Here is an 11,606-nt window from a genome sequence, read left to right as displayed (position 1 = left end):
GACTCATAAGTAAACAAAAACCATGTTTTTCTCATCCATTATTTACTTTAATAAAATTTTATTCAATATTAATATTAAGGGACAAACGGGAAGACCGGGAATCAGGGGACCGAGAGGACCGCCAGGAGCTTGTTTGTTTTTATTATATTTGTTTAATTTTTAAAAGTTAAAAGTAAATGTCGTCGCCTTTTAAGTAAATGGTAACAAAAGCTAACCTACTATGCGGTTTGAGTTGCATTGCTAACATACTTATAAAATACAGCTTGAAAAAAATAACCCTAAAGGTAGGTGTCGTTATAAAATCGAGAACAATTTGAAAGGTGTAAGTATGTTTTACAGATTCGCTAAACAGACAACATATTTTGATAAATATTTTATCTGATTACATTATTCAATTATAACCTTTATAGCTGGTGGTAAAAGCAACAACAACGCGCTACCTTCGTGTCTAGAGGCAATGCAAGCAGGACAGAGAGAAAGTGGTTTGTACAAAATAAAACCTAATTCGATGTCTTCTACTTTCCAAGTTTGTAATTATATATTTTTATTATTTAATATACAATTGTACAAAAAAAAAACCTAATTCGATGTCTTCTACTTTCCAAGTTTGTAATTTTATATTTTTAATTTTTAATATACAATTGTACAAAAAAAAAACCTATTCCCATATTCTCCATTTTTCAAGTTTGTGTTGTAAATAATTAAATTATTAACAATTTTTCTAGGCGAAAGAAATCAAATTTGTTTTTCATTACAGTGTTTAGCTTATTATGTTTTGTTTCTATTAAATGTTTTTTATTTCATTATAACTTATATAGCACAAAAAAAGGGTAAGTAAACATTTGATGACAAATCATATTTTAAAGAATAGTTTTGTTCAAAAAACTTTTTTGCCTTGCCACTCATAAATTATTGCAAGACATTAAAAAAGTCATTATCAAACAAAATCAAGTATGTTCAGAAAAAAATGTTTAAAAATATTTAGCGAAGCTAAGTAAGTTGTACGTTATTGTTACGTCATATGTGAAATAATAATTCTACCAATTTTCCACATGTATACACTTTTTCCAGTCATATTTGATTATTTTTAGTTTATTAAATACTTTTTTTTTGTGTTTAATATTAACTAATTTTGCAACAAAAGTAAGGTTAGAAATCATGTGATGAAAAAGTATAAGGAAAAATTAATATTTAAAACAGTTTGTTTTCTATTTAACTTGTAAGTTTTTAGAAGCAATGAAAAAAAATATTTTGTTAGTTTAAAATACACCCACTATACTCAGGTACACTGCGGCATACTTTATTTAATAAAACTTTTCATTAAACTTAGCTCTTAAATATTTCCAAGTTATACTGCGACATGGAAACATAATTTTTATTAACTAAATAACTTAATAAAACTTTCCACAGGTGTACTGCGACATGGAAACTTCGGGAGGAGGGTGGACCCTTGTGGGCAGCATCCACGAAAACAATATAAAGGGAAAATGCACGTTGGGAGACAACTGGTCGGATGATCAGGGAAGAATCAAATACAACAGTTTGTTTGTTTATTGTTATCATATTCGAGCTGACAAAATACAAGGTCTAGTTAAGTAAAAAAAAATCTATTTTTTTTTAGTATTTTGATTGTACAGTTATTAGCTAATCAGCTTTATTTGCTTTTACTTTTTTTATTGATACAAAAGTCTTAACTTTGTTTTTAACTTTTAATAAAACATTAATTTCAAATATCACCGCTCAAACCAGTTTAAAGCTTAAAAATCCTTTTTTTTTTTATCTGTCAGTAATCAAAGTTTACAAGCCTCTTAGAGAGACGCAAGTAATTTCTGTGATAAGTTTAATTTTTTTTTAAATACTACAATTAATTATTTAGGTTCAAGTGCTTGGTCAAACACAAAAACATTTGGAAACGTTGAAAGTGCGACAAGTGATGATTATAAAAATGCTGCCTATTTCAACTTACCCGTGAGTTTTGTTATTATAATGTATAGGATAATTTTTGTTTAGTTTTGTTTTATTTTTAAATTTAGTTTAAAAAAAGTGCAAAGTTATTTTTATTTATTAAAATGTTATAGTATCAGTTTTTTTCATATTTGAAATATAAGTCCTTTGTCAAGTTGTCTGGCAATAAATTTTAATTTACAAGTGCCATGTATTGTTGATCTATTAAAAACAAAAGATTAAACTTTAACGTTTTACTAGCTATATGAAACAGTATGACATATATAGTTTCTACTTTATAGCATTCTTAAATCTGCTATATGAACTTAAATTAGTATTTACACATAAATCTTTTAGCAATTGAATAAAAAAAAAACATTATGACGTTACAGGCGAGTGACGTAATGATATGGCACGTACCAAATGACGTACCTACATCGCAGTGGAACAATCAGGCTTTTCTCAAGTACTTTACCACTGATAGGTAACATTTAGTGTGTGTTTCAAAATTAAATACAACATAAAAAACTTATAAAAGTAGTAAACGTAACAATGCCCTTTGACATCATAAACTCTTGCAAAATATTTAAAGCAAATCAATCAAAAGTACTCGTGTAAATTTAAAAGGTTCGAAGTTATGAGGCAACATATTAAACTTTTTAATATAATATCAAATATGCCTTTCTAAACTTGAACTTTAGTTCAAACAGTAAACGTTTCAAAAATAATTAAACAGAAGGTATCTTAGAGACTAAAAATGCCATCAAGTAAAGATACCGTTAATAAAGTTTTTGTAAACTTAGAAGTTATAAAAGCTATGGTTACTTTTCATTATCCACTTGGCCTAAAAAAAAAGTGCAGATAAACGTTTGACTAGTAGTTTTTATTCGTTCCTGTAAAATTCAAAATTTAAATAAAATCAATTAAAATTTAGTATAAACGTTTCAGTAGAGTTTGAATATCTTATTGACTATTCAGTTGAATAACTTAGTTTTTGAAATACAGATTTCTTACGCATTACGGAGGAAACTTAAGAAGTCTGTTTTTAAAATTCTTTCCAATGGAAAAAGAACCTGCTTCAAGTATGTTATTTTATATATAAATTATTATCTTAATTAAATTTTTTTTATATAATTGAATAATATTAGTTTTTCTATGAAAAAAGTAGTAAAGTACATAATTGTTTTGCATCTTTAAAGAAATGCTACGTTGTTGCAAATGCATTCAATATTTCTTTATTCACTTAATTGATTTAAAAACTAACGTGTTAACTAAAGTGATATTAAAATTTTATTAATTTGTTCTCAAAAATAGCTCATTTATTTTAAAAATCATTTGTAAATTACTAGTTGTAATCACAAATTCATTCAAGCAAGCGATTTTTATCAATCTCTGCAAAAGTATTTCAATTTTTAATATCTTTTTCAATGAAACATTTTGTTTTTAAAACTAAAATACCATTCAAAATTTACAATTTGAATGTTTTGCTTCGGTTTACTATTGTACTTAAATTAAATTCAAATAAAAGTTTGTTAAATTATTTATTTAGCATCCTTGCTAAATTAAATCATTGTATCCCAAATTAATTTTGTGTTCAAAGCTTTAGTGTTCAAAGGTGCGAAGAATTGAGCAAAGCATGAAAATAAAACTTTTTATTACAGTTTAATTCAAACAAATATTAGTAAAGTACTATAAATTAATTTTAAACATGTAGAATTTTATAAAATCAATAAATTCTTTGTATTACTAATACGACAACTATATAAAATATCATTATAAACAAACTGCACAGCATCGGTACCCGAGGGTGTGAAGACCCTATTTAACGGGCTGACCACTCACATTAAACTAAAAAAAAAAAGAAAACTAGTTATATCACTTAAAATATCATCTACTTAACCAAACTATTGTTTGATAAATAAACTGGAAAAGGAAATTGTACATCAACTTTTCACAGCTACAGTGTTCGAGGGAGTGAAGACTCTGTTGAAGGGGTTGACCACCCGAGCCTCGCCCGAGGTGGTGGCGGGCGTCGACGGTTACTACACTTACGCGTACGACGGACCCAACCCCACGAGGCAGATCGCCGACGGCGGTCAGGACATGTTCGACGACGGCAACCAGGTTGTTATGACGTCACAATGATTGAAAGCGGAAATCTAAGTAGTTTAAGTTTTATAAAAATCAAAAAAAAGGTTGAATTTCGGTTGTCTAAACTAACTTTCATGTAATTTGTTATAAAGCGTTTCAAGTTGAAATTTTTATAAGTGTTTATTTTGATATAACGTCAAAATGGAAAAATCAAAAAAAAACTCTCATTTATATGTATATATAATTATATTTTTCTTCCGATTTTTATATGAAATTGTTCATGTTACATTATTAAAAGCAATTGATTACTTACTGAATCTAAGCTTTTCGTTTTTTAAATTTTAATTGTGAAAAACGGAATTACTTATTTTCAAAGCGCTTCAAAACTTAATCTTGATAAGTTATAACTAGTTGTTTAATGTCTTTTTGTCTAAAATAAGGTAACTTTTTGTAAGAAACATTTATAACGATTTTGAATTCTAAGGGTTCGAGACAAGTATTATACTTTCAACTATATATTGTTTCAATTTCACCTTATACTTGAAATATTATCATTCCAAGTCGGTTACAACTACGACAGTGGCGAATAAAGACTAGCTACGTTTTGCAAAAAATGACAATTTTGCTTAAACATTTTCTTGTAAAAATTTTTTTTAACGATGTAAATTTCCAAACATGCAGCATTTTTCCTTAAATTTTTTAATATCTGATGTTATTTTCAAAGGTGTATTACAATTACGACGGCGGTGAATGGACGCGTCTCACTTACGGGGAAACCACCAACAGCATTCAGGGACAGTTCGAAGTTTCTTCGGTGGCGGGGAATCCCTTCATAGCACTGATGAACATTGGAAATAAGGCGCGAAGTCATCAGAGTTTCGGGTTTAAGGTTAGTGAATATTACTTTTATTTTACTTAATATTTGCTTCATCGCTGTGATGGACATCGGTAATAAATAACTTATCAGAGTAACGGGTTCAGGTTAGGTTGAATATTTATACATTAATTTTAATCGTTGTATGTATGCTGCTTGATATTTAAGAAAAGTTAGGTACTTGAGTCAACTCATACTGTTTCCAGTGTTAGGCAATGTTAGCAAATGACAGGTGCTAATTTTAAAGTTTTTTATGCTTAGTTTTTTCTAGTTAAATTAATTACGATTGATAACTTTTGTCTTACCGTACCTCACAATCATTTTTCAAGCAGATGACTTCTAATATTTTTTTTTGGCTTGATTTTTGAAGCTAATTTTATTTTTCAGGTATAACCTGTTATGTTAACTGTTTTTTCCCCATATAGTATCAGATATGTGTGATATCTTTGATTCGTCAAACCTCTGAATTTTAGTCAGGTACTATGGCAAAACAATTAATAACAGTTTTTACAGGTTTTTTTCTAAATTTTATGATTTCACAAGTTTATAACGCCTCAATTGGACATTTCTTACAACTTTGTATTTATTTTAGGTAGTATTCTTTAGAAGTAATCTTTTTTAAGATAGATATAACATAATTTTCTGGTTTTTGATACCCATTATCTTATAACTTAAATAAGGTACTATCATTTCAATCAAGAGTTTGTTGATATAACTTTACAAACGTTTAATACGGCAGCTCAGCACTTTTATTTTCTAGATAATATCAAGTACCTTATATCCTAAACTAGCGTTCAGTGCTGTGTTTTCATGCATAGACAACTTTTTTCTTTCAGAGTGTATGAACTGTTTAAAGTACAAACATATACTATTTTTCAGGCAGTTTAAACTTATGTTTCTTAAGCACAATAACTTTCTACAGCTAGTATTAGATAGCTTTAGGCAAACACAAAAACATCAACTTGTAAAAGGTGCATAAAATTATTCAGGTTGTAAATTTTTCAGGTATATTCAGGGACGGGAGCCGACAACGAGGGTCGCTACCTGACGTCGAGCGGGCAGATAAACTACCAGGGGTTCCAGATGGCCTACAAGGTCTACCACGTGTACAGCACGCAGGACCCGAGCATACTGGAGGTTTACTTCGCCGCGTGGAACCACGAGGTCGGTTGATGACTAAAAGTTTAAAGAATAAAATTTTTAGAAAACAAACGTACATATATTACGTTTTGTTTTTCTTTTATCAAAGGTAATACTAATATAATACTAATATAGTTGTTTAAATGTAGTTTTTTTGCAGCAGAGCACTTTGCTAAAAGAGGTAATCTACGTTATTATTTGTTTATTTAAGGCTTGAGCTTTTTTAGCCTTTCTATAAACTTTTTGTTATTAAAATTTACTTTGAGAATGAGATATTTCTAGGTACAATGAAATAAAAAATTACCCTAGCACAGACTTAGTATTAAAAACTTTTTTTATAAACGAGGTCAGTTGATAATTTATGAAAAATAAAAGTTCTAGGAAAATTTTTTCGCTTTTTGCTAAATTTTGTTTTTTACTACTAAATATTAAACATTTTACTTGTAAAAGTTCAGAGACAAGTTGGGATATTAATTAAAGATTTTTTAATTTTGAAAAAGTGAATTACTTTCTTCTTAATTAAACTATAGTAATAGAAATTATTTATTAAATAATGTAAGTTTTTTAAATCAAAACATGAAGTCAAAGTAGTAATTTTTTAGTACATACTTCCTCTGAACAAAATAAATTTATTTACACAACAACTGAAAGAATGTTAACAAGTTAACATGACATATAACTATACGGTTGAGCTAACCTTCAACGTGAACAAAAGTCAATCTTGCTAAAACTAATACGGTAATATAATATCGCAAGTTAGCAAGTTCGCCTCAATCATATGATGCTAAATGAAGTTCGTCTTGAAAACCGAAACAAAGTAGATAAACTGTTTCAATTCCAGCGGTACTAAACCTTACACAGTTAAATATTAAGCTTGTCATTTCTAGACGCATGCCTAAGTTTAGAAAACCAAAGTAGCACTTTAAACTTTTAAACTAAAAAAAACACCAACTTACGGTAACTTTGCTTAGTGGCACACTATTTTGATATATTTAACTTTCAGCAATGGAAATCGGTGATAAATTTCGGCGGGTCTTCTTTCGCGTCGCCTGACTGGTCAACCGGCACCGACGACCTGACCCACACCCTCGTTTTGAACGGGTCCCCGCAGAACGTTCTCCTCGGGTACACGCTGCTTTCAAAGTAGGGGAAATTTCATTTTGTTTTGTGTTCAATTGGTGTATGCTGAGATTGTATAAGCTCTAATGTTTGCATCTAATAGTGAGTCATGGTCGCCACTTGTTATTTTTAATTATTTTGAGAACATTTTAACTCTGAATTTTTCTAAAACTTTTTAGTAAAGCTGTTAGAAGTTATTTAACACATTTTATTCTGTTTCTTAGTAAAGTTTTAAATTTATGATACTATTTACTTTCGCAGTAGGGGATTTTTAAAGAAGTGTGTTTTCTGTAAGTCTGTTTATGTTAAACTTTAGATTTTGTATGTACTAGCTTGTCATAACAACTTATAAAATTTTCTTTGTTATAACTTTTTCTAAATTCTTAATTAATCTATCAAAGGACACTATAAAATTACACAAAACAAGCACAAAGCCTGAATACGGATTAAATTTTGCAGATCGAACGGAGTTATGTTCAGTGAAGACGAAATTCGTAACAGCATGATGATCTACCTCAAAACAATGTCTACATTTTCAACTATATCAAGTATATTAGTTAATTTTATTTTGATTTTATAGTAAGATCATGATGATCTATCTCAAAATAATGTTTAACTTTCCGTTTTATTAAATAATCATTACTTATAATATCACTATATATTAACAGCATGATGTCAACTTTTCCAACTATATCAAGTATAAAAGTTACTTTTATTTACATTCTATAGTAACAGCAGGCTATTTTACCTTTTTTTTTACATTTAGCACTACATCAAGTAGAATAATCATTTGTGTGTTTTTGTAGATAGTTAATTGATTCTTTTATTTAACTTTTGTCATTATTTAACCGTTTAAAAATTATATTAAAGTGTAATACAATTGCGTTGAGTAACAAATAAAGTTCAGTTTTTTAAAAAGCAAACCTAAAACATATACCAGGGTTCGGCAGGCAGTTAGTGCTCGCTAGCCAAATTTAAAGTTTTAAAAACCTTTGCGAACTGCAGTTTTAGTTTTAGTGACCTTTAAATAATCATTTGGTTTGAGTTTTAGTTACACTAAAGAAAGTTTTACTTAATTTGTTATTATACTTTGTTTTCAGATAATAAATTGCTGTTCTAAGAAGAAAGTTGTTATGAAACTAAAAAAAAACACTGGTCTAATAAATGGTAATCTGTTTATTTAACATTTTTGGTCTAAAGCCGTAAATTCTTTTTATTTTTAATCAATTTGTTTCAGGGACTTAAAACTAAGTTAATCAAGTTAAACCAAATTACCAAAAAAAAAATAAATTAAAATATACTTTTCTTCAGCGGATCACATTTAAATGCTCGCGGGCCGCATAATTTTCTTTCGCGGGCCGCATCCAATTCAAAAAATTACGTGCTCGCCAGCCGCAGATTTACCATTTAAGGGACGCCATTGGCCCGCTTTCGCAGTTTGCCGACCTCTGCATTATACAATGGTTGAAGTAATAACTAATATTGAAATCGTACAACTCCTACTTGTTGGTAGGCTGTAATAGCTCCATCTATTTAAAAAAATACTAGTCAGAAATCAAAACATAACTGACGTAATAAAGAACAAACAAATTTTCTTTATCATTTCAACAAAACAAACATTGGCTAAATTTAGTAAACGTAAATAGTTTTTAGCTTAATTTTTTTTTAATTTATTTTATAACTTAAATTAACTTTTCTTCGATACCTGTACTGTTATGTTAATACTTTTTTGTACTATGTCAAAACAATCAGCACTCTTAAATTAGTGTAGGCGAAGAAAAAACTTGTTATAACTCGCATTCTAAAAACCATTTACGCAGCAAAAAAAATTGAAACTATTTTTACAGTTATTTTGAGTTCTTAACTTAATTACTAAAACAATTATCAACAGACTTGAACTGCTCCAGGTTGGAGGAAAGCCTGGTTGTTCCCATCGAGTACCACACGGGCAACGCGGATCAGGTGTTGCAGGGTGTTCCCCCGGCCGTCAGCGATGAGACTTACGAGAGTTTCCTGCAGTTCAGAGCGCTGGATCCGAAGGGGCACCCGTACGCACTGTGTCCCGGCGTAAGGTTAGTATTTCTTTGCATAAATTACATAAGAAAAAAAAAAAATTTCAACATAGTATAAATATTTTTATAATAAAAATTTAAAGGATTCCTGAACGCTTTGTTTTGGTATCGGGTTGGCATTTTTGTTAATAGTTTTAAGTTTGTAGGGTTTTTTCTAACAATTAACTGACATTTAAAACAAGTTAATAGTACTGTTCTAATTTAACAAGAAGATTCTATGATAAGAATGCCTAAATAAAAAGTAACTTAAGATGGCTTTAGTTTATTTCAAAATATAAACTTTTTCGTTGATTAATGCTTTTTAAATGATCAAAGTTCAAAATACTATGCTCGAAACTTTCTGATTTCAGATTTAAAAGGGTTTTAAATCATTACGCTTTAGAAACCGTTTTTTAACGTTTATTTTTACTTTAATTATGTGTTTTCCGTTTAATCACAAACTAATTTATACAGTAAAATGCAAGTTAAGTTTTTATCGAACCATGTTTTGCATTTTCAAGAAGATTATTTTTTTGTACATAAAACTCTAACTAACTTTGTATACTTAATTCACCGACACAAACGTAGCTTAAATATAAAAAAAAGTTTTATTTAAGTTTAATTTTAAGTTTAATTGTTTATCATAGTGCGTAAATAAAATATTTTCCAAACATTATAATATCTTAACCTAAAAAAGATTTTCGTTACAATGCTTATCAAAAATATTGAAAAGCAGCTATTTGATAGTTATTGTTTAATCTACAGAACGGAAAGCTGCAGACCCTCTTCAGTATGCATCGGAGCGGTAAACACCTACCCTGACAACATGAATAACTGCGGTGATTACACAGGTTTGTAACAATGCTGCAAAAAGTTGTGTGTTGTTTGTGCGTTGAGTAGTTAAAATTCATTGTCGACCCTGTTAGCAAATTTAGGCATTACTAATTCTTTTTAAAGTCGTTATGATATATCTATACTGTTTAGAACCAGCTAAATACTAAACTTCAGCTACTATACTTTTATAAACTTGTAGATAATCTTATCTAATAAAATATATGTCTGATGTGTTCAACATATAAAATAAAAAGTGTAGTGTTTTCAAAGTGTGCGCCTTAATAAACTAGTCTACATAAAAAATTAAAATGTTTGTATGCTAATAGGTTTGTTTTGATTTTTAGAGCTAACTACAGCTCACTTTTTCTATTACTAGAAGTTTAAACAATGCTTCACCTACGCTGCATGTAAAAGTATAAGTCACGCTTAATAATTATACAAATTACTAAAACTTACAGTTTCTGAAGGTTACCTGCTTGAACTAAGAAACTTTTGTTGAAGTGCTTTGTCGACCATCACATTATTACATAAACTTTATGATGCCTTTGACAAAGTTTATTACTAAAAAATATCTAAAGCCGCTAATTATAGAAAATCATTATTGAACTTCAGCCACTATACTTTTGAAACTTTCAAAAAAGTTATTATTTATATTTGGTTGCTGTATTTAACGACGTACAGTGTAAAGAAAAAACAGTTTCATTCAAACTGTGCACTTGAACACGCTGTTCAGCATAGAAAAGTACTGTGCACGGATCATTTTCATTCTATTTGTAATATTTAATTATGCTCTAAACAAGTTAAAACGTTTATTTTTGCTACTTCTGTTTAATCAAAACGCCACATGTAATATTTACAGTTGACAATAGGGGGGTGCTGCAGATTGACATTGTCAAATTAAAAAAATCTCCTATTTTGAAACATTTAGATTAAAATCGTGACAATAAAATACTAAGTAGTGTTTATTCCTGACACAGGTTACGGCGGGTTGGAGGGAGACAAGCCCACCGAGGAGGACACGTCCGGTTACGCCAGATCCCTGAAAGACCTCAAGTCCACAATAATGATCTTCACCAGGGACTCCGACTACTCGGGAGGTCCTCAGCACGTCCCCCAGGTTCCCAAGAAGCAACCCCAGGTGGTGAAGCCGGTTTTAACAGAAGCCGCTCCGACCACGACTACGAACGCGAGACCTGGGACGAGACCGAGCAACGCGAACAACCGACCTGCGCCGAGACCGGCTCCGAAAGGGTACCATCACCCGGGACCTCGAAGCAGATGGGGTCCAGGTGACCAATACACCACCCCAAGATATTAGAATCGTGAAAAGAGTTTTTTGAATTTTGCTGTTAATTAAATTTAAATATTTTTTTCAAAACTTTTGAAATCGTACAAAATGAGGTTAATTGTTTTTATACCTCTCGTCAGTCTGAATTTAAAAAAGTTATGACGTATTTACATTTGAAAACAATAAACTTCAGTCTTAATATTGTAAAATTTAATATTTTAAAAAGAAATTATAGATTATACATATGTTTAGTTTGTCATGTATA

The 11,606-nt window shown here is 29.7% G+C and overlaps 1 protein-coding gene across 1 annotated transcript; it reads left to right on the top strand.

Moving 5' to 3' along the window:
- The first annotated feature begins 436 nt into the window (after positions 1-436).
- Positions 437-11,371, top strand: LOC145835277 (uncharacterized). The gene is made up of 13 exons (XM_082942852.1): positions 437-526; positions 1,411-1,532; positions 1,863-1,968; positions 2,337-2,428; positions 2,950-3,026; positions 3,902-4,068; positions 4,760-4,924; positions 5,915-6,073; positions 7,053-7,192; positions 7,628-7,716; positions 9,060-9,240; positions 9,985-10,070; positions 11,031-11,371. The coding sequence occupies exons 1-13, from the start codon at positions 458-460 to the stop codon at positions 11,369-11,371; spliced, it is 1,794 nt and encodes a 597-aa protein (XP_082798978.1). The 5' UTR covers positions 437-457.
- The last annotated feature ends 235 nt before the right edge of the window (positions 11,372-11,606 follow it).

This window comes from Thalia democratica, chromosome 1, assembly GCF_965202585.1.
Source record: "Thalia democratica chromosome 1, ktThaDemo2.hap1.1, whole genome shotgun sequence".
Taxonomy (NCBI): domain Eukaryota; kingdom Metazoa; phylum Chordata; class Thaliacea; order Salpida; family Salpidae; genus Thalia; species Thalia democratica.
The sequence above is the reverse complement of the archived record's forward strand: the minus strand, read 5'-3'. Positions and strand labels throughout refer to the sequence as shown.